The sequence below is a fragment of the Malus sylvestris genome, chromosome 2 (genome assembly GCF_916048215.2).
Source record: "Malus sylvestris chromosome 2, drMalSylv7.2, whole genome shotgun sequence".
NCBI lineage: Eukaryota > Viridiplantae > Streptophyta > Magnoliopsida > Rosales > Rosaceae > Malus > Malus sylvestris.
Genome location: NC_062261.1, coordinates 17,681,349 through 17,709,252, shown reverse-complemented (window position 1 = coordinate 17,709,252; position 27,904 = coordinate 17,681,349). Strand labels below are relative to the sequence as shown.

The following is a 27,904-nucleotide window of genomic DNA, read 5'->3' as shown; positions in this document are numbered from 1 at the left end:
AGGGTCGACCTAGTTTTCCGTGGTTTGTAAGACATTGTGCTTGACAAGTTGACACAGTACTAACTTCTAGGTTACCAAGAGAATGAGGAAGATGTTAGAAGAAAGTGGAATATGTGGATAGTGCGTGTGAATTAATTGAAATGATTACATCATCCCTGTAAAATATAAAAATTTGTTCGAATTATTAAAATAGGATGGTGCTATATGTACATCAATTTGTATCTTCTACACACACAATTTTATTTTTTGGTTATCGAATCGAATGAATTGAAAAAAAAGTAAAGGTCGAAATTAAGAGGGAGTGTAGAAGGTAAAAAGAAGTGTGTAGATAGTATCATCCAAATTATAACCATATAGAGGTGTGTTTCCTTAAGATGAGATCAAGAAAAATTATAATTTATTACAATGTAGAGTTTTTTCCTATACATAAATGATCTCAAGTTGAAGAAAAACTTGTGTGAGGTTAATCGTGCTATGGGACAATGCCTAATGGACTCAATCAAAATTTGAAACGTTTTAAGAGTAAACAACAATTTCCTATTTACATAAAAAATTAAAAAACTATTATCTCCATCATTAAAATTAAAATAAAACAATAACACCCCTTCCCAGACTTCCTCCAATGGAAGAGCCTCAATTGCAAGTCTAAAGGTGGGAAAAGAACTCTAATATGGGTTGATCAGTTTCCTAAGTAAATGATGTTTGTTGCTTTCGTCTCATTCCTCCAGTTTGTGTATTAAATCTTCAAAGAATTGAAATCCATCACTTCATATTTTTTTTTCAATGGATTTAGTTGGAATTGTATAGACTTTGGTCTTGAAAATGACTACATATGATTGAACCCATATTTGTTTTCTCTTATTTTTTTTGGGCGATGAACCATTTTTTGCAGGGACAAAAAAATCTATGAAAATGATAAATATAACGCTTATTCCTTCAAAATTAGTCAAACGATACCGCCCACGAGGGAGGGATGAATTCTCAGATGGAGGAGGGCTCCAGTTAGATGATTGGAGTCTATTTTCTACTTTTATTTATCTTTATAATACATTTTCAATTTTCTTTGTGAAATTATGAAAGCTTTAAAAGATAAATTATTAACTAAGAAATCATAGTTAAATTTTACCATGTTTCAAATTTTGTTTGAGTTGTAGTGTTATGTTTTTTTTTACCAAACGATATTATTTATATTAAAAGGGTGAGAGAAGTTGTAGTTCTATTAGACATTGTTTAATGGCACAAGAATTTTTTTATAACTTTAGGAGGTTATTTCTTTATTAAAAATTATTTTATAGAGATTTTCCTATAATACTAATATCACATCTATTGTTTTACTAGTATGACTTCATTACCTTAGTATAAAGATATCCTTGTATTAGAATGAAAACCTAATTTTTTCAGAGATATGCTAAAGTTTAATGATATCAAATCTTATTGATTTTTGTTGAATAATTTATAATATGAAAGATTTCAATCGCAAACATAAAATTTTGCGAACCAATTACAGAATATTTTGACAAGAAACTCCTCTCATCCATTGGAGAGCTGAGTTAATTCCATTTTCTAATTAAAAATAGTTAAATCATGTGTCAAACATAAACTGGATTGCTGAAATCACGTGCATCAAATTATAACATATCAGAACCCAGTTACTATTAACCCATGAATGCAAATGATGCAGACACGAAGCGAGAGGATATTGAGATGATTTCGTAAAAAGCAAAAGCGAGAAATGTGACTCCGCCTTCCATCGACATCTGTATAACATTTGAAAAGGATCCAGATCCTCTTCGGATTTAAGAATCTTGAGCCTAGAGATTAATTGATCCGACTCGTTAAAATTTGATCAAACGACTACAATTATTATAATTTTAGTGAGATTTTCTGTTTGTAACCGTTGGATCAAATTTCAACGGACCAGATCAATTGATCCCTAAGCTCAGGATTCTTAGATCCGGAGAGGATCTGGATCCATTTGAAAATTCAATGTACGAAAGTGCTAGGCCACGCAGAAGAACACAAAAGCTGTAAAGGAGATTGAATTATTTTTGGCGTTTAGGTTAAATAAACCATAAAGTCGCAGAATAATCTAGCAGATCCTGGATTTACAAAGCATAAAAATTGCAGGTACAAATGTATCGGTGGGGACTCTCTTTACTTGATTGAAGAAGATTCAACGTTAAAAGTTTTATGAATATTTAACTTAGCAGGAAGCTTTTTAGGTTTGAATATTCCATCCTCGATGTAATCCACTATGATCTAACGCGTTTATTATTTATTAGGAGATTATATTTACACATCTTAAATTATTTATCTCATATCTTTTTAATTTTTTAATATTTTTTACACACCACCAACACTTGATAGAAAAATATTAAAAAAATTAAAAAGGTGTGGAAGAAGTAATTTGGGATGTGTAAATATAAATATATATATTTTTAAATATTATCAGTGTCAAAAACTATAAAAATGTAATTTTTTTTGCTAATATCACAACCCTGAAAGATATGCATCAAACTATTTGTGTTTCGATTAACATCTATCTCAAGCTATGCATCAAACTATTTCCATATAAAAATGAGCTTAAACTTTTTCCTAAGGAAAAATTAGTATCCGGTCTCTAGTTAGTAATGTTCATTGATTGAAATCTTTTTAGATTTTAATCCAAGTCCCTAGCATTAATGTAATGATGAATTTACTTGTTAGTTACATAATTTTATAAAATACAAACTAATAATAGATTTAGATTTTTAATACTCACACCTTTATTAAACTCCTAACTAATTTTCAATTCAAAACATTCCAAAATAAATAAATAAAATTAGAATAAGTTTGTACCCATTATCTTTTTTTTTTTAATGTTTTCAATTTTGTAATCTTATATGTACGCATTCATGCAATTTTATCAAAATTTTAATCTTAAAATGTACTCATTCTTAAATATACCAATTTGTTATATGTAAAATGTACCCTTTTTTTATATAAAATCTATTCAATTTTTTTTCTAATCCATTTTTACATTCTTTTTGCTTTAATTTGAGAATGTATCTATATCAAGTTTAATCGAAGAAATTTACTAATGTTATTAAGCCTAATATCTTTTTTTTTTTGTGATTTTGAAGAATGTACCCATATTTTTGGTACAATAATTTTTTGATTAATTTAGATGGATGTACCCATGTTTATATATATATATACACACACACACACACAATAGTATAATTTATATTTTAATATTTTTAATCCCACAAATTATGGTTTTTTATTTAAAATCTCATTAATATAAACAACTATAAATTTCAAAATTTTAATTTAAAAAATATATTAACGTATATAGAAATAAATTATCGCATTAATTTCAGGGACTTCGATCAAAAATTGAAAACCAACAAGTTTCAATAAAAAAATATTCATAACAAGAGACCACATCCAAAGTTTCTCTTTTCCTAATAACACAACCCTAAAAGGTAAATATGATGTAGCTGGAGAGGTTTTTTTTAAATTTTTTTTAATTTTTTTAATTAGTGTAGGATGGTGCTTCATTTATCCATTGAACTCGTCATGTTTCTTGTCTTAACATGGGAGAAAAATGTGATACTTTGAATATTTTAGGGTCTTTTATAACATGAATTGGTTTGGCCTAGGGCTGGCCACGATTTGGATAGGTTCAGGTTTAGGTTCAAATCACGATCCAAACCGCACATTGCGGTTTGCCTGTATTTCAAATCACAACTGAACCATATGACTTAAAATTGTTGAAATTGGTTCACCAATGTTGTAGTGTAGTTTGGTTCAATTTGTGGTTTAACATGCACATATTACCAAATAAATTTGTTTGAGTAATGTCGAAATAAATATAAGAAAAAAAAAGTATATACTATCAGTTTATAAAAAATCCATCATCAAACTTCAATCTCATAACTCAAAATCTCAAACTTTCAATCTCATGACTCTAAAATAATGCGAAATTAGCTAACCAGAATATTCAAGTTATTAATGGGTGAATAATTCATTATCCTCATACAAAGTGAATTAAAACGCCATAAACTCTCGTATTAATAGGGCAACCCCACGTTCAATAGGATGGAGTGTATATCAATTCACCTTGACACACAACTTGATTGATCCATAGTGCATGCATGTTAAAATGTTGTGATATTTGCTAGTGAATTGAAAGTGATCACTGTCCTAAAATGACAACAATTTGATGGATGTTTTCCACGGATGCCGACACATACAGACAGGGGGTTTGGTAGGGTAACGAAATTGAGAATTGAGAAAAGGGCAGTTCCTACTTTAATAATTAATTGTTGAACCAATCTTTGGATCTACCACTACCACTACCATATTTTTGCCCTATCAGTCCGTCCGGGGGGTCAAAAATGTTCAAAATTCAAGTACATTCATGCATGCATGCATGCTGATTGCTGAATTGGTGGTATATTGTTATCCTATCTTACTATGTTCCTTATGCATCCACCAACCAACACACACCAGAACATCCCGCTTTCCCACTAGTAATTTTCATTGTCTTGTTTTCTATTTGGTTAAATGGGCATGGTTTTGTATGTTATTAAACTTTTAAGCATTTGTCAGTTTCGATAGGTAAATGATTATCACACGGATTTGTTATTCTCTTACAAATTCATGTTGAATTATGTTTGTTGTTTTAATTTAATTTATTTAAATTTATGGTCAGAAATAAAACGGATGTGTAAAAAGAGAAAACGAAATGATATCATTTTCTGTTTTGATATTATTTTAATGGTTTTCATTTTTTTTTTCCTTCTTAAAATGATTATTCAAAGTGAAGGAAGCATCCTAATTTTGTCGCAAAATATCTAAAAGGAAGTATAATTTTGATAAAGACATTTAACCATCGTACCATTCAACTACTTAAGGCACAAATTTTGAGTAAAATAAACACATATTTGTCCTCATTTGAGAAAGACCGGTTACTTATGGTTAAATTTGTGTGGTTAGGGGTAAAAGTTATATCGTCCAAAAATCTAAGCTGTTTTTTAAATTGAGTCTAATTGTAACATACTTATTATAATAAGGATTACAAAAATTTTCAATCGAAACATATTTAAAATAAAATTGAGTACAACTAATTTTGAAGAGTTAGATTATAAGCAAAAAATATCTATAATATAGATAGCTAAAAACGATTTAGTTGTGATATAGATAATTATTGACAAAAAAAATCTATGATATAGATATATCAAATAAGTAAAAGGACTGAATGCAATATGATTGAACAAATTTTAAGATTTAGGATATTACAATTCTTTAAAATTTCGATTTTATCACAAACTTAAAAAAAATATAATAATTATTGGACATCTAAGGACTCGAATATGAATCCTTGCTCAATATCGTATATGGTTTGTATCAAAAAATTGGAAAACACTATAAGATTGTTTTAGACTTTTGGTCGAGGATGTCCAAAATTTGGTTCCTCATCTGAATCAGATGATCACCAAAATAACTGTTAACTGGACCTATGCATCGACCAACACTAAATGGGACAAGGCCCTAACCAACAGTCTGGCTTAGTCTTATGATCCCACTTCTAAAATTTTTGTTGAGTTCATATCTTGTTTTGAACTCCATATTTATTAGACACAAGACAACCCAAAAAGAAATCGACACGAAATTAACGAGTTCAAATTGGCCATAAGCATGCTTGTGTCATGATCGTGTTGTTGATGCAGTGTGTGTTTTTGGGTCAATCCACTTGGAAACTAATACGCTTCAACACGTTTACGTAATGTACGATTCATGTAAACCATACAACACGAGATAGTACATCTTAACTGAAGGTGAAGTGGCAAGTTTAACCCGTTCATTTGATGTAAACATTAAAGTTTATGAATATGTTTGTAACTTTAAATACTAAACCGGTTAATCGTGTCACTGTCGATAAACATGTTTAATGATCGTCGTGTTCGGGTCTGAAAAAAAAAAACGACCAGAGCAACAAGTGTGTCATGTTTAAGCTGACCCTAATTTGTTCGTGTCGAATTCATGTCAACCAGAACTTGACCCGTGAGCACGAATTGACACCCCTAACTCTTGGAATAATTGTACGCATTCTCTTTATAGTATCAGAGGAGGTGTTTGAAAAGAACAGGCCCATTAGCCCATGTATGTTCAAAGTTGGGCTACCCTTGGACTCGGGTTGGAAACCACTTGAACTACGAATCCCATGCAGAGAGTGAATTCAATTAGCGAACGCAATATGCACTTCATTAATTCTACTTAGCTGAAATTAATCAGCATTATCTTACCGAAGCTCGAAGTTGTTACAGTCGCGAACCACCCATTGAAGCCCAAGCTTCTATACAAAGTCGAATCTGAACCCAAGGCGAGAACCAAAAACAAGTTTCATTTTCCTTTTCGCTTCGTTGCAACAAACATTTCATTTCACTTTGATCTTGGGTGGATATAAATGAATTAAAGAAAATCAATCGCTGCCTCAACACACGTTTTATCTTTGAGGAACATGTTCGAGTACCATACAAGCCATATGACACAACTTAGAAACCTACATGTGATGCTCTAAATCAAGGAGTTGTGGAGAGCGTCTTAGTTTGCATTTGATAGATCGATTACCTACCGTTTATTTTCTATCAATGTGATGTTGAGAAAGGGTATCAAGGGACCATCTAAATTCTAAAACGGCTTCACCTCCAACGTAAAGTAGTAAACACAACCTCTTCATTTTCTGACGAAAGAAACCCCCTTCTGAATGCTTGCTGCTAGTTCTTTCTTTGCCTTCTCCAAGCCAGCCCTGTTTTGCAAACACGGAAAAATGTAAAACTTTTCGTATAGATTGAGTCAACTGCATGGCTTCAAAACAGGTAAGATTACGGACCTCTCATACTCATTCAGGGGGCCAAGAGGGTAGATTTCCTCGGCTCCGGTACGGCCAAGCCGCACCTTGGATGCAAAGAAGGGAAGTTCAGTCACCTACACTAGGCATGCATTCCTTGTTAGGTCGAAGACAAGAAAGACCAGTTTATGACATAAAATACTAGTAACATGCCTGAGAAGCCAAAAATGCACATTCGACAACCCCAGCATCTCCTCGCAAGCCACGGAGGCATGCGTCTGCAAATTTAACAGCAGCATATGCCTGCATTTTTTTTCAGTTACTGTAAATACAACTGCAATAACAGAAACAAAAATAAATTAAGAAAAAGTAAAACTTCAGAAACTACCAACCATTGATAATGTTGCAGAACCAGCTCCAGCTTTTGCCTGAAAAACATGTAAAGATTGCCTGGTAAACTAGCACTCTTGAGTATCAATAAAATTATGGTGGCACGAAAATGCAAAAGGTTTTGAAGCAAGGCACTGTTTTTTAATTTCCAATCACAAAATAGAGGAGACTTCACTCTTCTAAAAGATGAGATGAGACTAAGCATAGTGTTAAAAACATGATAGCACTGAGCCAGAGAGTGGTAGCCTAAAGACAGGAAACCAGGTTGGTATATGAACCAGAAGACAATGCTATGACTACTAAACCTCTTGCATAAGACCTGATAACCACTTAAGGAGTCTGTGCAAACACTGAGGGAATGGGAAAAGCTCTCAATACCATCTGCTTTCATTTACAAGAGCAATTTTTGAATCCTAATAAGAAAATCTTTGACATGAGCTAGTCCATGATACTAAAGTACCTTTATCCCACCCTGTTAATTGTTATCATGTCTTTTGCATGCCCAAATCTGCAACTATTCACGATGACCACAAAGAAAGTTGCTGCAAATAGAAAGGGAGTCCACAACTATTGCTTAGATACTCCATCAATTGTACAAAACCTTCGTGCTTTATAGCCACCATTTAATTCGATTGTTGTACCCTCTTAACACCTTCTACGGTACTTTGTCAGGGTATCAGCCTTAACATACTATTCAGAACTTATAATTCTTCCAATCTACAGTCTACAAGGTGTTGAAGCTGTAAACAGACTTTCCCACATTTGTTCTGTCAAATAATTATCAAACTACCTTTCTGCATTAAATTAAAATAAATTGTAGGATTTGCACTCACTAAAAGTAAAGCATATAGTCTCCATATGTAAATAGCAGCCAATCAAGAAAATAAGAATTTTGTTACCCACCTCAACCACCTCAGTGCCACCATTCTGAATGCGATCTGTTAGGTAATCAACTTCTTTTGGGGTGAAAGAGCATGGAGGTTTAACCTGCATAAAGCAATAACGACAATGAATTTAAATAAACTCTCTGCCCAATCACACACACAGCTGAAACATCTGAAAACAAGGTGTCCTAACCTGAGACAGAAGAGGCAAAATTGTAACCCCTGCATGACCCCCAACAACGGGGACGTCGATGTCCCTAGGATCAAGACCCAGAACCTCTGCCTGCAATCATATAACAATTTCATAATCTATAGCCAAAATGTGCAATTGGGTAGCAATAAAACATAATAATCAAGTTACTAAATGCATACCACAAAAGTATTGGCTCTAACAACATCAAGCATGGTGACTCCCAATAGTTTCTTAGGATCAAAGGTACCAGCTTTTTTGAAAACTTCAGCAGCAATGGGAACTGTGGAGTTCACAGGGTTGCTAATCACGTTAACAATGGCATACGGACAGCACCTGGCGATTGCTTCACTGATCGTCTTGACGATTCCGGCATTGATGTTGAACAAATCGTCCCTTGTCATTCCGGGTTTTCGGGGCACACCGGCCGGAATGATCACCAGCTCCATTCCGGTCAGCGCTTCCTCCAGCTGCTGCTGCCCCAAAAACCCGCGCACCTACAAAACCCAATAAACCAATTTTGCAAATTTAGAAATTTGAAAATTGAAATGAATGAATCAACGAATTTGGGATTTGGGGTTTGGGGTTTTGGAGCTTACTACGGCGCCGGTGTCCATGTGGCTGATATCGGAGGTGACGCCGGGGGTGTTGACGACGTCGTATAGGTGGAGAACGGAGACCAAGGGGTTCATCTTCATTAACAAGGCGAGAGGCTGGCCTATGCCGCCGGCTGCTCCAAGTATGGCTACTTTGAAACCAGCGGCGCCACCCTTGGCGCGGCAATTCAAGCGGCTAACAGTGGCAGCGTTCTCCATCTGGAGATTTGGTGGGTCCAAATGGGCGGAAATTCTAGCAATCCGTTGATTCGCGTTTACTTCTGGGCTCGGCTGCTGCTGCATCGTGTGATTTTTTGTGACGAAAATTGATCTGATCGTCGATAAATAAATGAGCAGAGAGAGGGGGTGGAGAGGATGAGCGATGACGGGAAAGCTTTGCTGGGAAATTGGGCAGTGTGGAATATGGAAACTGATCTTATCCCAAGTTGAAGTTCCAAAACCCAATACTATGACCGATCCGAACTTTCTGATCGTATATTGTGCGGTTAGAAATCATTTGAATGTTATTATTTAAAATTAAACATAAATAGTAATTAACGAAAATTAACCGCACGATATACGATGAACGGTTAGGATATGAGGATCCATATAATCCTCATAAAGAGGATCCGGAGAGGATCCTCATCCATGGAAAAAGCCATAATATGAAACGGGTGCATTTTTCTCACCGATAACTTTTGATAGGGGTGGAAAAAAAATCGGAATTTCTCAAACCGAATCAAATTGAACCAAACAAAGAAAGTCCCGAAACCAAATTGAAAAGTCTCTAACATAAGGTTTGAAACTGTTCAGCACGATGCCTTCATTCGGTAATCACGAACCGAACCGATAACTATTTTAATATAATTATATATATATATAGAATTAATAATAGCTTTTGAATTTGGTTGATATTGAATCTTAACCATTCGTTAAAAACTTTACTCTCTCTCACCTTAATTCCTCACATACCACAGACTCTCCGCTCTCTCTCAACCTTCGAATCTCTCTCGAGTCTCAACCCATCTTCCTCTCTATCCTTTATGAGTCTCCAACGTCATCGCCCACCACCACACTTCACCCTCTTGAACCTCTTCAGTGTCGTCACGACTATAGAGGCACACATCTTTGAATCTGTCCTTCTCAATCCTCTATCGACCACAATCATCTTTGCTCTATCTTTGGCGTTTAAGCTATTAAGGTAAGCAATTTCATATTTACAAAACAAATTAGGGATTTACGATTTACGGCTTTTGAATCAAGGTTCGAATGAGGGATTTACAAATTGGGTTATTTATTGTATACATGATGGAATGTAGATTTTACATGCTTACGAGTCACGCACATGAGCTACACTCTGACTTGAGTTAGCCTCAATCATGTGTAACTCTTATATGATAAGCCTCTAACTAGTTCAAGTCTAAATTCCCTTAATCGACCATAAGCAAGTTAGCTTGGTCAAAGAAATAATGTCCTATGCAATGACTCAGGCATCTATAATGGGTCAACATTTGGAACTGCATATTCAGAGCTGGGAATGATCTTTCAGATCGTTGTGCCACCTTGCCACCCTCACATCAAGCTCTCATTCTTCCTTTTAAGAATGTATATGTTTTGATCCTCGCATGACTTTGTTTATTCTTTCTTGCATCATCTTTTTTGCGGTATAGGAACCCCCTAATATACCTGCAAACATCAGAATTTCGATGAAATAATGTTCACCAACAAGTTAAATTTTGACTCATTAGGGCTCATGTGGCTCACACAGAGGGTCTTGCCAAATTGCACACATTGCATGTGACTCATCAAAGACAGACGAGTCATCAAACGACATATGTTGACATTGAAATCTTTGTCAAACAAGAGCAAATTAACCCTTGTTAGAACCAAATTTGTGCACCGACCAAGTGTAGAGGAAGTGTTCGAACTCGACTACCTGCAAAATAGTAAACAACTGTGAACAAGCCTAAGACCGGGGGAAGGGGGGAGGGTATGTCGACCAAAGACTCTCTGACGGTCAAGTTAGTGAATAATTTTAAACTCAAGTAGTGGGTAAGAGAATTTAAGTGTTTAGACTGCACTACCAAAGATGAACCCTAGATAACTGCATTTATACTTTAAGGAGACATGCATTTTTAAGATAGAATCCTTATTCTAAGTTGGGAGAATCCTAAAGGATATCTAAAGTAGATATTGCATATGAGTTATAATTACTTGCAATGCACACCAATTCTTAGATTGCAGGAACTCCAAGACTTAAAGGATCTAATTGTGTCCATATCCAGATTAGATCGCGTGTTTGCGGAACAAGCATGGTTATTTAGTGGAGTCGTTAAGGCTCCACCTATCGCCCCATAATAGGATAATGGTAGCACCACTACTCATTCTGATCTAACTTCGACTAGAGCTGGTGAATCCATGATTGAACTTCTAAGGTCATTGTATTCAGATCAGTCTTACTCTGACCAAAGTTGGTGAATCCATGATGGATAGTTATCTAAAGACTATGTCTTTCGGAGTAAGCTGGAATACGTACCGTTTAGTCTTTTATCTATATGTGTTGATCCGACTCTTGGTATTAAAGTGGGGCAGTTGAGTAGCTTTCATTTCTATCTTGCAACCTTTAAAATCGTGCAAAATCAACCGTAATGATGACAGATGCCTCCATTTCGTGTGCACGCTTCACAAAAATCAATCGCACATTTCTTCAAGTGGCTTTGATCCTCATATGTGTTAATCTCAAGATGAAAACCTTTTTAGATTCAATGATGAGATCCTCTAGTGACTTGCCTTTAAATCACCACTCCCACTTGAGACTTCTATAGCCATTTTCACTTTTACATCATGGAACCTCTATGTTCCACCAAAAGCTTTATTTCCTCATCCAGTTTCCTTTCTGATATTTCGATGTTCGAAATCCTTAAACCAAAAATATTCTTTTTCCTTAATAATCTCTATCACGAAGCTAAGTAATTCCCAATTTAGCCATTATTCCATGCTAGTATCCTTCGCTTCTTGCAATTGTTTCATAAAATTCATCCCCTCGTAACACCTTCCATGCAGTTCTTGTGTATGGGTGGAATCTCTGCAAAGTGTTGACATTCTTCAGAGGGTTCTTTGTCAACTCTTTCTTCCTCATCCTCTGCTTGTAGACGATGGCAACGACGAGCCTCCATCATAATACTCACCCTCAATGTAGTATCTTGCTCGAAAAGTAGCAAGATGGGTATAACACGTAATCTATTATGTAGTAATATCTCCATCAGCACCAAGGACTCTTGCCAAGGATTCTTCAAAAATTTTCTTTTTGCTAGGGGTGAGGGCTTGTCTCCCTCAAACTATTGTACCTATCTGAACCCTTTTACTGAGACTTTGATAATAAACATGTGCATACGTGATCTTTTTACTTTGTCTTGCACCTTTTTTCCTAAATCCGATAAATCATTCCAAAGTAAATGAACTTGTAGAAATAAAATAAGCAACGGAGCATGATACAAGTTAGTTTGTGGGCTTGGGACAGAGCTCAAAAACCTCATTGGTAATGTTGATGCGGAGTAACATTTCCTTTCAAACTTAGAATCCATAAAGTATTCTCATCGCGATATCCATAACACCACCATACTCCGATACCAGGAATTAAACCTTAAACCCATGAAGAATCTTTCCCTCCATGCTTATCAATTCATTTATCGAACTTAAAATTTTCTAACAACCTACAAGAAACAAATCAATAACAACTTTTTACCTCACCTTAGTTCTTGGATCAAGAATTTCAGTAATTGTAATGTAGTACTAGGAAATGATTTCTTTCTTAGACTAGATCATGTGTCCATCTCCAGTGAAGCTTAAACAAATTTTTTTTGGAAACTTGGTCGTCGACATGTGGATTGAAAATACTTTTTGAATCCTTTTGTTAGCATCAGACCTTAGTACGTTGGTCAAGGATAGAAGTAGTCGTACTTAGGGTCGGAGTTCAGAACCACCTTCTGATAATTCCTAGGTCGCCCTTTCGACTATTCCTTTCAATAGCATAGAGCCTAGGTTTGAATGTTATAACCCACAACTTTACTAGTTGTATAAACTTTCCGGAGGCCGGATGGTGAGTTAGACTTTCGAGTCAGGGTGCCATGTGCTCATGCCCATAGCCCGCGACTGTTTAAGTCTCCCAAGCTAACATCTGTTTAACATGGAATGAGCTAAGAAAGATTCCTCTGATAGTACTATTTTGAATTTTAGACTTGCATTTGTGTGAAGTTTTCAAAGTATATGCTTTGTTTGGGACGAGTGAGGTACTCCTTGCATCACAAAAAAGAAAGAAAAAAAAAATAGATATTAAGACAACTAAAATTTCCTTCTCATGGTAAAAGTAGGACGAATTGTTTAAGGAGATATGATTGAATCCGAGAAGGATTACCTATACTTCTGGGGAGGAAAATCAAATCACTGGTGTAGTTTTAAGAAAAATATGATATAATGTAAATAATTACATCAGGGATAACTTTTAACGATAAGCTTATGGTGAGGTGTTGGGAGATGAGTTCTCCATGGACTTGTCTTCGCACAGACGACGACATTACTATTGAGTCCGGAGTGGACTACCTACATACCTAGAAGGGAATCGAACTGCATGTAGTTCAGATTACCTTTTCTTTTACTCGATTTGAAGAAGTTGACATGGAGTCCATCTCAGGGTAATAGGAGTCAGATTTCTTATGACCCTTTCCATCATTTCTCTTATTTTCCGAATTTCTCATCCTTCATGGATGAATTTTATGTTAAAAGTGGGCTTCTTCGCCGATCGTCGATCTTCATCGTCTATATACTTATCCGATTGGTTCCTATCATTGGATTTAACTCAGCCTTTTTTCCTTTGTCTCTGACGAATTCCCAGCAATGTGTCTGATCCAATAGTTTTTCAATGTGGTTCCTTAACATTCATAACCCCTGGTGGCATGGCCAATGTTCTTGTGGAAAGAACAGTGCTTGTTTGGGTTTTTCTTCGGCAGGTGCTTCGGGAACAGCTTTGGGTGTTAGAGGAATGACTTGTCTTTTATGCTATTAAGGATGTTGTTGATGGTGGTGCTCTGAGCAGTATACTGTTTTGGCTTTGGCGGGGCCTGTTTGTCCCGATGTCCTCATTTAAGAACTTGTTGCGAAGAAGGAATAGGGGTGTCCTTGTTAGCTCTTCTTAGTCTTTTTGAGGTAATCTGGGTGGGTTGTGGTTCTTTTAATATTTTCATTCCAATTAGTCAGATTGTCCGAGATATCAAAGCATTTGGCCAAAGTGGCATAATCATGCTTCCTTTTGTTCAGCTTCTGGGAGATGAGTGCATGGACATACATGCCTTGTTTGAACGCCATAGTGGCTAACTTATCATTATATTTTTTCTATTTCTACCAACTCTACCAGAAGCGCTTCAGTTAGGTTATGAGATTTTCGTCTTTAGATTGAGGGGTAATTCTGAACAGGGCTTTATGAAGCTTGTGAACATTACGGTGCACCAAATAGGTGTTCATGAAGATGTCAGCCAAACCCTCAAAACAATTAATGAACGTGGTTGGCAGTTCCGAGTACCATCTCATGGCTAGCCTCTCCAAGGTTGATAGGAAAATTTTTCCCATCTAGGCATCATTGTTGCTGTTTAGGACCATGACATTCCGATAATGCATAACATGGTATTCTGAAGTCGGAATCACCATGGAATGGTTTGAACTGAGGTTGGGAAAACTTCTTTGGTGGGGGGGGTGATTTCGATCACTACTGAAAGCTTTTGACTAGGACCATCGGCCTACTGGGGATTCAATGATGGTTTTTCCTGACCAAACTCCTGGGGTTCTCTTTATCTGAAGGACGTTGCCGCTCTTGGTCTTCAGAAAATCAGGTTCGTCAAATCTTAGGTAACGAGGCTCTACTCTCAATGTTCCTGTTACATTCTGGAGGGGAGCATTATGTGGTTCCTAGGGTATGTATTCATAGGCTACATTGGTGACCTGTTAGCCGTATATGGGACCTCTTCTTGGACTAGGGACATTTGTGGAGATTGGGATAGTAGGTGACATTATGGGTTCTCATTCGAGGGTTATGGTGATTATGTTTCCATAACCAAAAATAGGAATTTGGGTTTCAGGAATTGGTCCGCTTGAGTTTTCCAGATTCTTCATATGCCTCTCAATGTCCACAAAGTTAAAGTGTCTTTCTACTCGAGTGGACGTTTGGTTCTTTTGCAGCTTTTTGACAAAGGTGTTGATCTTCATCAGGGTTTCCCATATCTAGTCCATGGAAGTAGGTGGCATGTTGACTGGGTCTTTGTTGTTCCCTGGTATAATTGTTACTCCTTGTAGGTTATTACTTGTCACTAGGTGGTAGTGACTTGGGGCAGTGGATTGTCGGTCATAGGAAAAAAGTAGGTTATGCCTACTGATGGGGTTAACGTTGGCATTAACCGAGCTTTCTTTCACAGACATGTCAGTTGGTAGAGTGATATGATTGAAAGGAAATATGAGTTTACTTTCAATGAAAACCACTAATTGTTGGAACTAAATTCGCGCACCACTATGTGTGGAGGAAGTGCTCAAACTCGACTACTTGCAAAATAGTAAACAACCATGAACAAGCCTAGAACGCCGACAAAAACTCTCTGACGATCAAGTTAGTGAATAGTTTTAGACTCATGTAGTGGGCAAAAGAATTCAAGTGTTTAGATTGTGTTTCTATAGATGAACCCTAGATGTGTATTTATATCGTAGGAGAAAGACTTTTTAATGATAAAATCCTTATTCTAAGCCGAGAGAGTTTTATAGGATATCTGGAGGTAGATTTTACATCCTCTTAGGAGTTATGATTACTTGCAGTGCACGCTAATTCCTAAATTTAGGAACTACAAGACTTAAGGATCTGATTGTGTCCATATCTAAATCAAATTGTGTCTTGTAGAACAAACAGTCATTTGGCGAAGTCGCCAAAACTCCACCTATTACCCCAGAATAAGGTGATGGTGACACCACTATATGACTTATGAGGTAATTGTATTTGGATCAGCCTTACTCCGACCCTAGAAAATCATGGTCCCACAACCCTAATTGATCAAATCTCTCAATTATGGTTTAATTCCTTAAACTACTGATTATGATTTAACTATAATGATTAAATCCAATCAATCAATATAAACTAAATCTAATCAAATACAAAATGGGACAAATTAACTCTAATTTGACCAAATTATATCAATTAGGGTTTAATTTCCTAAACTAAAAATTCTAATTTAATTAAGACCTAAATTAAATAATTAACTCAAATTAAATCAAATGTGAAAATCTATCCTACAAATTACAGGATTCAGATTGAGGATTATAAACTAAGATTCAATTGCTCACGTATAAATACTAGGCTCATTTTCAAGAAAGTGGGCAACAGAGAAACAAAGCAAGTCTAAACCTTTAGAGAAACTAGAAAGCTTTCTTGCCAAAGCAAACACTCAAACATTTGTGTTCTTCATCAAGCTCGTGGATAATCAACAAGCATAACAAATACACGTGTCAGTTTATTCACACTAAAGTTGAAAATCATCCACTACGTGAAACTCTTCGTGATTCCATTCCATTCAAGAGCAAGCCTTGACGGTTGTGAAACCATATTTTCCACCTCATCGGAATAGTAAATATATGAGTCCACTATGCGGATTGGACCTGAAATAAGTAAAGCATCTTACTCCTCTTATTGCAAGATATTAAAACTTGGTGGTTTCTAGCCAAACTCTATACGATCACTCATCAATTGGAGTCTTAACGGGTTCATACAATCTATCTCACCCTGGGTACTCTAGATGGAGTAGACATCGTAGGCACCCACATCATGTCTAATTATCTCCACTCAGATAACAATCCTTCCAGTCCCATACTGATCATCTTCACTCTGCTATAGGGAACGTTTGGGCAAAGTGATTGGTAGGGGTGATGTGATTGCCTATATCGTGCAGATGACAGATAATACTGACCTATGCTGCACAATAGGCAGATTGTTCTGACTCATGCAACAGGGACATCTGAGTGAAGAGGGATTTACCTTTAACTCCAACCACTATAACAACTCAGAGAGTTAGCAGAGCACCAAAGATGACTCCATAAACGCCTATAAATAGGCATCCTGACACCTCACAAATGGTTAGACATTCTGAGCTCTCTCTCTATACACTTAACAATCTTTATACCCGTTTCTCTCATTTCTTGACTTAATCGTTGGAGTGCATATGCCAGAAACCACCATCCCCCGCGCTTGGTTTCACGATCTTTCTTAGTCTTTGTTCTCGCAGGTTCGATCATCTATTGCTGGGCAAAATTGTGTTCAACAACGACCCTTAAAGAAATCACATCTAATTTAGGATCAAGTGTTCACAACTCTTGAATCGAATTCTACTTTGAAGATTGAATCACAAGAATATTCTTGTAAATTAATAGGTACACAAAAAATGTAACCCTAAACACTCATTAAAGTTGTGCCTTGCGTAACTATTCTTTTACAAGAATATTTGTCTCATTCGATCTCCTAAGGTATCTATGTTCTTTCAAGGATAAATCAAAATAGGCACATTTCACCCTACATCCATCTTGTTAGTTATGCATTTGGAATTCTGACCAGGGGTTTATAATATGGTTCAGAAATTTGAAAGATTAGATTTTTGATAAACATGCAAGTAGGACTAGTTGGACTTGGCTAGCTCCGAATCAAACAAGCAATTCAAAGTCATATCGGTATGCATTTAGGAAAGGTCATTCTAGAATGATTCGCCCACGGTCCGTTGGTAACTATCTATCCTCGAGGGGAACGTATTTTTAGAAGTATAGTTAGGGGTAGTTGTGGGACCATAATATTTTGGCCCATGATACATGGCACTTAGGGAGGTTAGAATGACCGGAAGACCATCAGAGTGATTTCGGAGCTACATAGGTATTTTGGATCGGACTACCACAGGTCATGGTAGCCTGGCATGATTCCAGTAGCTTTAAACTCATCAAAGAATATTACTTGTCTCCACAGTATGGAAACTCTAATTTATGTCAAATTAAGATATCTTAGAGATTAGACAAAATAATCATAATCCTAGGAGGATTGGATATTTTATCCTAGATTCCCTCATAAGTGTGGGCCTCTCTAGCTTTTTTATAAGGGATGTACATCTCTAATCATCTGAAATAATCAATACACATTCTCCCAACGAGGAACCATACATATTCTGAACACATTGTTAAATGAATGCCACCCTAAATCTCTAATTTGCGGACACCTAGCTCTGTAATTCTCCTACTCTATCCATCTGCCGTCAGGGATAACCAATTCCAAATCTAAGAGGAAGAAGAAGAAATGATGCTTTAGAAGGAAGACACCTCTTTTGCCAAGAGAAGAGTCGAGAGAGCGTAAAGAGAGATAAAACGTATAAAGAAAAAGGGAAGGGAAAGTGCTACTGCCTTCCTTCTTCTTTTTTTTTTTTCTTTTTCTAACTCTATTTATACTACACAAATAAATCCTAGTATAGATGATGAATCCAATAAAATAAAATAGCACACAAGTTACACGCAAAAAATAAAATAAAAAATTCGACCAAAAAATAAAGATAAAAACATTAGTTAAAAACAACTAATCATATTATTTAACAATAAAATTAAATTAGAGTCTTCACAAATCCATATATGATATGAATATAATGTATTTAATAGGATATTGATCGAGACATCCAAGCCAATTATCCAAATAGATCTGAATCTAATCTAATTATAACGAGCAAAGTTATTGTTTATTATCTTTGTCAAAAAGTTGTGTCCATGTATGTTATTAAGTTTCTTTATGTCCTTGTCTGTCACATTACAATTGATAATACTCAAAAGCCCACACCCATTTTGGGCCTCCAAGAAAGACCTCATTCTTAGTTCTTGTAATTCATTGGCTAGAGAATAACAATGATTTCATCTATTGTGCCCCAATTTTCTAAACCCAAAAAATAAAAGACCAGTAAGAATTAAGGCTAAACGACCGATTTATTCTCTAAACTTTCGTTTAATTTTCAATTTCCCTTCTAAATTTTTTAATTGGAAAATCAAGGACTTAAACTAATTTTTTTGGCCAATTTCCCCTACCGTTAGTTTTCCATAGATTCCATCCAAATTAACGTTAACTCTTATCACGTGCACACCATATAACTCTCATTTGAGGACAAAAGTGTCACTTCACTAGATCTTCAGACATAAAAACTATAGAATCATATAGATTTGCATAGGTTGACATTCTAGAAATCTAGGGTTTTCAATTATTTTAAAGAACAAAGCGACCGAACTATCCTCACATATTGTGCACATGATTCCATTTAACAGAAATTTGGATGGAATGAATAAAAAAGTAACAGCAGGGGGAATTGGCCAAAAAAATTGGTTTAAGTCCTAAATATTCCAATTGAAAAGTTTAGGGGGAAATCAAAAGTTAACGGAAAGTTCAGGAGGAAAATCGATAGTTTACTCTAAGAATTAAATAGGAGAAGATTCAAAGTTTTAGATGGATAGAACACACTTCACATCAAGGTTTGGGGAAAAACTTGAGTCCTGTCTTTGGTGGCATGCCTTTCCCCTTGATTACTAACCAAGGAAGAAAATATCGGTAATATCGAAAATATCGGTAGTCTGAAAACACGGAAATATCGATGGAAATATCGGGATAATATCGATATCGATAAAAATTACATGGAAACCACGGAAATTGTAAGAAAAACTTGGAAATTTTTAATGAAACTTTGTAGGATGTTTATTTAGTCAATTATCTATTAGTTTATCACAAAAAATTGGAAGGAAATGCATTGCATGATAGATTTAACTGATTTAAGTTGATTATATAGCGAGCTGGCAAACATTGTGAGTGTAGACAATATGTAGTAATTAATGAAAGAAGTTTAAACACACCATAATCATTTATATATAATTAATTAGTACAATATTTGGAGGTTTTATTTAGGATATTAAAAAAAAAAAGGGAAGTGAATAAAATGATGAAGAATAATGTGCCGAATTTGACACTTTAAATTTCTTACACATAAGAATAAGACTAAACTTTAATTTGGATGCCGATTATGTTTTTTCAAGTTTATATAAAGTAAAAGAATTGAATTTTGGAAGCCAGGAGTGTGTCAATTGAATTTTGGCCGGCGTGCAAGGTATCAATCTCTTCGTCTCGTCGAGTAGTACAACTTTCCTTTTTGTTTCACTCAATTTCGTTGAGTATTGAAAAAGTTATACTCATTTGAATCTTACCCAGTTTCCGGCGACCTCAGTGGCTTTCGAGGCAATGTCCGGCCAAACCAAAATGAGTCAGACTTCATGTGAGGTACCATTCTCTTTGTCTCTTCGAGGGCTACAACTTTCCTTTTTGTTTCACTCAATTTCGTTGTGTATTGAAAACGTTATACTCATTTGAATCTTACCCAATTTCCGGCGACCTCAGTGACTTTCGAGGCAATTTACGGCCAAACCACGGAGCTTTGGCCGGCGTGCAAGGTATCAATCTCTTCGTCTTGTCTAGTAGTACAACTTTGCTTTTTGTTTCACTCAATTTCGTTGAGTATTAAAAAAGTTATACTCATTTGAATCTTACCCAGTTTCCGGCGATCTCAGTGAATTTCAAGGAATTTTCCGGCCCAACCACGACGATTCAGACGTCGTGTGAGGTACCATTCTCTTCCTCTCTTTGAGGGCTACAACTTTCGTTTTTGTTATGCTTGATTTCGTTGAGTTTTGACAAAGTTATGGCCGTTTAAAGTGGGTGTAAATTTTCGGCCGAAATTCTGATTTTCTCCTATTGGGAGAGTCCCACATCGCCCATGCTTGCTCACTGCCCTCGCAATTTGTCCTATAAAACCCACATTCCCCTGCTCAGTAAGCCATATCTTGTTCGCCTTTTGGGCTATGATCAAGTGAAGTATGTGTTGAGTTTTCTCAACATATTTAAGTATTTTTTAGTATTATATGGCGATATTATTGATAATTTTGAAAATATCGCGATATTATCGATAATATCTTGATATTTTGATGAAAATTATTTGGATAGTTAAAAAAATATCGGATCTCCAAAAAAACGATAATATTGGTGATATTTCGCCGATATTATTGATTTTTTCTTCCACGTTACTAACCAAAGGATAAAAATCATTCTTTGAAATTATTTTTCATACTTGGGCTATGTTGTAAATGACTTTGAGCTAATTGGACGTGAGAGTTTTCTTCTTCTTCTTCCGCCTTCTTCGGCTCTTTAACACATGCATCGTTGAAATTGAACTCAAGACATCATTTATGAAGGAAATCCTATAGAACATATTACACATCTTGTGACTCTCTCTCTCCCTATGCTTTTTGATAGGAACCTTTTTTGGTTGCATAACCCATCCTTTTTTACCTTACTAATTAATGTTGCCAATTTTTTTTTTTTGATACGCTAAAGGAGTAAGAGAATAAATTGGTAGCGAATTGGTCATTTTTAAAATTCGAACTTTGCTAATGTTGGCTAAATTACAAAATATGTTTTGTAATACATTTCTTATTAATGTAGCTTATATTGTTTGGTAGTTGATATCCCTCATCCAAACACAACATAATTAATTGTTAAGTGCCCTAGTAAAGAAAAATTGAAGTAACTATAGCCTAAGTGGTAAGAGTAATACGAAAGGTAAATCAAACTGGAAGCACAATTCAACTCTGCCGATAGAGCGGGCTGTAAATTGTTTCGTCGGCCTTTTTGTTTCCATTGGTAGAGGGCACTCGAAAAGCACTAAAATAATGAGCTTCTAGATTACAGCACATCGCTTTTGGTGTCTTATATTGTGGAGCGTTTTGATGGGTTTCTTTGAAAATGTTGGTGGAGAATCATTGACGTTTAAGGCACAATACCACCACCACACATTCAAATACCACCACCACACATTCATTGTCCGCGGGGTCGGTAGTGGATATATGTCTCCTCCTCCAGTCTACGCTTTATTGTTTTATTTACTTATACCAAGTTGAATAATTCATAATAGTCCCATTATTTCTTTTGGAAAAAAAATACTCCTATTTTTGTTGATCCCTCATATTTCATTAGGTCTTTTCTTCTTCCTACTAACATTTATCTTCTAGCAAACTCAGTAAAAATTCAATACTAGTCATTTTGATTTAAAAAAAGAAAGAAAGAAGATATTGTATGTTGTATACACGATGATCATAAGAATATTTCACTAATTATTTTTTACCATGGTGTAAGATTATAATTCCACTCGAAAGATTTTACACTGGATATGGTTATACCTTTTATTACGTTATTAACGACGTGGTAATATTACGACATCGTATACAAATGAGAAATGCTGTGTCTCAAAATTATATTGTTTTTTCCCCAAAAGGGGACTAGCTGGGCCTTGCCATGACAATCTATCCTTTCTTTTTTTTGAGCCACAATCTATCATTTCAGGGGCTGGGAAGACGCACATTTGCATTTCACCCACCTATGACCACCATTGTGTGATTCACCAGTGCCAAGAATTGAAACCAGCGCGTGTCATGTGAAATGTGAGCCTAGAATTCGTCCTCAGCCACTGGGCCGCCCCGTAGTGGTTGAAAATCATATTCTTTTTTTCAAGATTAACTAGTTCAAAGTAAATATTGCCAAAATAAAAACAAGAGAATTGTTATTGACACTCCAAAATTCTCATTTTGCACTCCAAATTGTGGTAGCAAAAATCCACTGTCTTCAGTCTTGACAAATTTGTATCGACAAAACAATCAACACCTTTGATAAAGACCAAAGCCTCACTCGCCCACGTGGTGGCAGGGGGGGTGGACGGGTGGGGGGGGGGTCGACCAATGGATCTTCGATGCTTAAGTTAGTTTCTCTAAAAAGATTGAGTGTTTAGGGTTTGTATGCATAGCAAAAAGCTTACTAAAGTTTGGTGGAGAATTGGTATTTATGTAATCCGAAGGATGAATGAGGGAATAATGTTCCCAAGATATTAATGGAGAGATAATATCTTGGGATTAAGAATTCGAAAGACACAGAGTTTTATCCCGAAAGGGTGAACTATCGATTTAGTCCCTAAATTATCATCTGAATGAAAATTAGGTCCCTAAACTATTTTTTTTTGTAAAATCAGTCCCTAAATACATTTAAAATTGTCAATTTCATCCCTACCATTATATTCATAGCTATTCTATCAAATCTTTCGTCAACTTAAATCACAAGACACATTTTAGTAGTTGATATTGTCATTTTTTCGCCTATAAGTTCTTAATGTTGCATATTGGCTAGAAATATAATTTTTGATTTACTCTCTAAAGCTATTGTTTGTCCTCCAAAGTGTATCACATGCAAGTCACATGACTTAAATTAAGGAAAAATTAAATAAAATAGCTTCAAATATAATATTAGGCATGTAATTAGCAAATTTTAATTAGTTTAAAGACTAATTTCTCGGAAAAATAGTTTATGGACTGAATTTTTGCTCGGAGAATAATTCAGCGGCTAAAACGGTAGTTCACCCTATATAGAAATGTTCTCTTGGTCACCTCCTCTGGTAAACAAGGAATGCATTATCACTCACCCTTGGATTTGATACAAGGGTTGGATATGCTTGCAATGTCTTAATGTTTTAATCTCATGATGATGGAGGTATCCCTGATTGATTATGATGAGGATTCCTTACTTGATTGAGTTGATCTTCAATTTGGAATGTATTAAACATAAGATTTAGTAATTAGTCCTATCTTTAATGTCATTTGACTTTTACATGCCACAAGCAGTGGAGCTTTAGTCAGTTGTTGTATGCCTTATCTATTTAATGACGGCAATCTTGTCTTCTTCGGGATAAGATCCACATGTCGCCTCTTGGATATTTGGGATTATTTTATGCTCCACACAAACTTTCCATATTTAGAAAAAAATTACACCTTTGAGGAGTGCAAAATAAGATTTTTAGAATGTCAGTAAAAGTTCCCAAAAAACAATTAAGAAAAATGAATAATTTTTTACAATTGTGAGTGAAATTTTGATGATAATCTCCCCACACCTCCTCAAGAGTAAAAAACTTGATATTTTTTAGGGTTTGCACTCGACACACAAACTTGATAGTTTAAAGTTGCATGGAAAATGTCAGTTGGTACTATAGTCTAGTGGTATTCATTTTCACTTGTAAGTGAGAGGTCTTATGTTCGATTCTTGCTAAAAGCAAATTTGAACCACATTTTTGCTAACTCAGTGTGATGCTAAGCCCCTCCCCCTTTCTCTTAGTGTGGATAATATCGTTTGTTTTAAAAAAAAAAAAGTTGCATGAAAAATGCATGAATCGTTGGGGCAATATAGTGTGACTAATTATGGGAATAACATAATTAAATGGGTGAATGGAACAAGAAAAGCACACTTTATGTCTTACCAGAAAACGGACCAAAGGGTAAGTTGAAAAGGGCGTTTCACTGGCCAAATTTAGCCGCATGGCCCAAAACAAATGCTTCTTCGTCTTCCCATCTGGTTCTTCTGGCCCCAATCTATATAACCCCAGATCTCCCTCTCTCTTCTCCCATAGTCTCTCTCTCTCTCTCTCTCTCTCTGTGTGTGTGTGTGTAAAGGAGAAATAGTCTCTCTCTCTCTGTAAAGGAGAAAGAAGCTACATGGAAGAAGCAAGAAGAAGAAAATAAGGGAAGAAAAAAGAAGGAATAAGCGGCGGGGTCCAGCTTTGGGCAAGCAAAGTCATTAGTAATGGCGCAGGACATAGAAGACAAGAAGCACTACTTGTTTCTCCACCACCCATTGCCCAATATTTCAGGTGCATTGACCAAAATGCCCTTCAAAACAAAACTAAGGGTAGTTACCCTACATATGAAGTCATTCCATTGATCCATTGGGGCATGATGAGAGGTCACTTTCAAACAAATCCCAAGGATGATTAAGTGGTAGATCAATGAATGTAACTGATCTCTTATAGGTTTTGTGTAGAGAGAGTACCAACTCAACCAACACCATTCCTCGCGAGAAATTTTAGAGGCAGACAGGATGGAGCCAGGCAATTCTAATTATAGTTTTCTCATGTATTTTTATTTGGTAAATTCCAAAGTAATTCTACATTATTATTGTTCAAGATTTATATACACATATACCAACTACCCTTCAATTCTTTCTGTGTGTGATTCTTCTAAGGTGAAGAAGGAATAAGATGTTTAAAGCCTAATGGGTTCGTTGGTCGGTCATCCTCTTCATGGGTGAAAAGTTCATGGGAAGTATAAACAATTTATAATTAAGGGATCTGATTTAGTTCCGTATCTAATCTGAGTTTTTAATTTTCACTTTATCTCGTAATGATGATCGATGATGCTGCTGCTGCTTCTTTGTTGCATTTTCTTTCAGATATTCCCTTGGATTTCATCTGTTTAAATATGTGTAATTCTACTGGATTTATGTAATGAACACGAGGCTCCTATTGGCTACCAACAAACTAAGTCACGATTTTCTTATCATCCAAGTCATTATTTTGCGTTGATTAATTGTAATTAGATGATTGCTTGATCAGTTTGTTAATTGTTAGATGACATTGTGTTCGTATTTAGTACGTATTTATGATCTATCTGATTGCAAGGATCAATATTCCAGACTACAAAATTTCCAGAAAGTTTTCTTGAATCCCTCTACCTCCCTCCTCCAGCTATACTATATAGTTCCGACTTGAATGCAATATTGTTTAGAGAATTTTTTTTTAAGGGCACCAACTTATTTCAGCGTCTAGTACGTACGTATAGATCTTTCGTCATTGTTATTGTCAATATTTATGTAAGTTTAAGAAGAATCAAATATCAAGAAAATTATACATAGTCGATGCTGTAGATTGGTACTTATGTACCAGTGAGTGAATCACAGTCCAAATGTATTGACGAACAAACATATGGAATGTTAGGTACAAATTTACATTTAGACTCATGAGCCTTGGCACTGCAAATCTGCAACATGTCTGCGCAGGAACGGTTTAGCTTTTTGAAACTGAAGTTAACCGCACCGACACTTTTGGATTGGAATTTCTGTGGAAGGGATATTGTGCAGGTGAAAAATACATAATTCATGTTTCTTTTAATTACTGGCTTCTCACGTGCTTGATAATAGATTATATATTTTTTATGGGAGAATTTCATTTGATGATATACATATATACTTCAGCTTTTTATATACGTATAGGTTGCTTCCCAGCTCCTTCGTTTGTTCAGATATTTCTGCTGTATACATATCTGTTAGTCTTTATTTTAGGGTTCTTGAATCCTTCATGTATTTTGAATTTTTTTTAGGGTTCTTGAATCTTTCAAGTATTTTGAATTTTTTAGAATGGAAATCGGCCTTCAATTATAGAGACTTTGTTATTTATTTTGAGGACTATATATATATATATATATATATATATATATAATATTCACACACACACACATATATATATATATATAATATTCACATGCTTGTTCTATTATAGCCGTGTGTTATAGGGCAGTGCGTATATGTTTTTTTGTCTGGCATCTTTCTGTCATGTTGTATACATAAGTCTGTCTATTCCAGGAAATCCAGGGTCAAGAAATGCGGCAATTTCCAATCATAATTTGCGTAAGGTGATATGAATGAACTATTTGCATGTATGAGCATAAAACTCGTCCTATCCTTTTGTGTTTTTTCTATTTCTCATGAATCAATCTATATAGGTCTGTATGAACATCAACATGGACATAACCATATTCCTAACCATTTTATGTGCAGCTGACATGTCATTGCCATATAATTTAGAAGGATAATGTTAAGGAGACGAAATTTTGTAAACCAAATGATGTGGCTGTTGATAATTGGATTATTATTAAAGTGTTGATTAACGTGCTTATTTCGTATTAACGACACATCATTTGGTTTGCAAATTTGGTATAAAATTTTGATCTACCTAGCATTACTCTTTAATGAATGAATAATTCTATTTTATGTCAAAATTTATTCGTTTCATAATTAAAATTGTTTATTCCTAGAATAACTTGAAACACAAATGTGTTTTTTTTTTTCGGAACAAACGATATTATCTACACTAAGGAGGAGGGGGTGGACTTAGTCTCATAATGGAGTAGCAATAATGTGGTTCAAATTCGCCTTTGGTGAGAATCGAATTTAAGATCTCTTACTTATAAATGAAGAGAAATACTACTAAACCATAGTACTAGATGGTTACACACAAATGTGTTTTTAGATTAAACAAATGAATACATCAAATAATGGCTCTAGGGTTTCTAGGAGAGTCTCCCCCGTCTTGGGGCAGCGGCGTCCTTTATGGGGTAAATCGAATGATTTTCATCCTTGTTTAGGATGAGTGATTAAGGAAGATTATTGGTGGTGGTGGCGTAGAGTTGACCATGGTGTTAAGTTTAGATTAACTAGTAGAGATAGAGCTAATTGGGCTAGTTTGTCTAAATGATTATTGGGCTCGGGTTTCCATTTGATTTGTCAGCCATTGGGGCTGGGTAATTCGTAGATTTTGTGTAGAAGGGAGGGTTTGTGATCCTCAGAAGATGATTCGTCTGTTGTCATGGTTTGGCATGCTTACCCTGAAACCAGTGTTGTTTGGGTTTAGGTGTTTGAGATCTAAATATTAAGGCTATTTAGGGTTTTATAGGTTAAGTTGTTTCCGGTGCGTGGGGATTAACCAAGTTTAGTGGTGTGACACTTGGGTTGCCTGCCTTGATTAACATTTATTTTGTTACAATTTTATTTTCGGTTTTTTATTTGATATTTTAATTTGCCTGCACATTTCTGTTTGGTGGTTAATTTCAATAATTATAAGAGATAGGTATATGTTCGTTTTTGGAGTAATATCATCATTAGTTCTAGTTTGTTGAGTCCTAGAATCAATAGTTGGCACTGTTCCTTCATGATAATCCTAGCTAGGGGTTTCAAGTGTTTTCAAGGAAGCTTGCATGCGGAGGCTTCTCCTTGGATACCTTC

General features: G+C 35.5%; 1 protein-coding gene and 1 long non-coding RNA gene across 2 annotated transcripts; one reads left to right on the top strand and one right to left on the bottom strand.

Moving 5' to 3' along the window:
- Positions 1 to 6,477: 6,477 nt before the first annotated feature.
- On the bottom strand, positions 6,478 to 9,387 carry LOC126613768 (malate dehydrogenase, glyoxysomal-like). Its single transcript, XM_050281355.1, has 8 exons — positions 8,902 to 9,387; positions 8,485 to 8,799; positions 8,306 to 8,395; positions 8,132 to 8,215; positions 7,231 to 7,266; positions 7,052 to 7,141; positions 6,881 to 6,975; positions 6,478 to 6,796 (listed from the first exon to the last, which is right to left on the bottom strand). The coding sequence occupies exons 1-8, from the start codon at positions 9,199 to 9,201 to the stop codon at positions 6,724 to 6,726; spliced, it is 1,083 nt and encodes a 360-aa protein (XP_050137312.1). The 5' UTR covers positions 9,202 to 9,387; the 3' UTR covers positions 6,478 to 6,723.
- A 14,920-nt stretch (positions 9,388 to 24,307) lies between these two features.
- Positions 24,308 to 25,407, top strand: LOC126613767 (uncharacterized). Its single transcript, XR_007620187.1, has 2 exons — positions 24,308 to 24,994; positions 25,091 to 25,407. It is a non-coding gene; the product is annotated as an uncharacterized LOC126613767 (long non-coding RNA).
- The last annotated feature ends 2,497 nt before the right edge of the window (positions 25,408 to 27,904 follow it).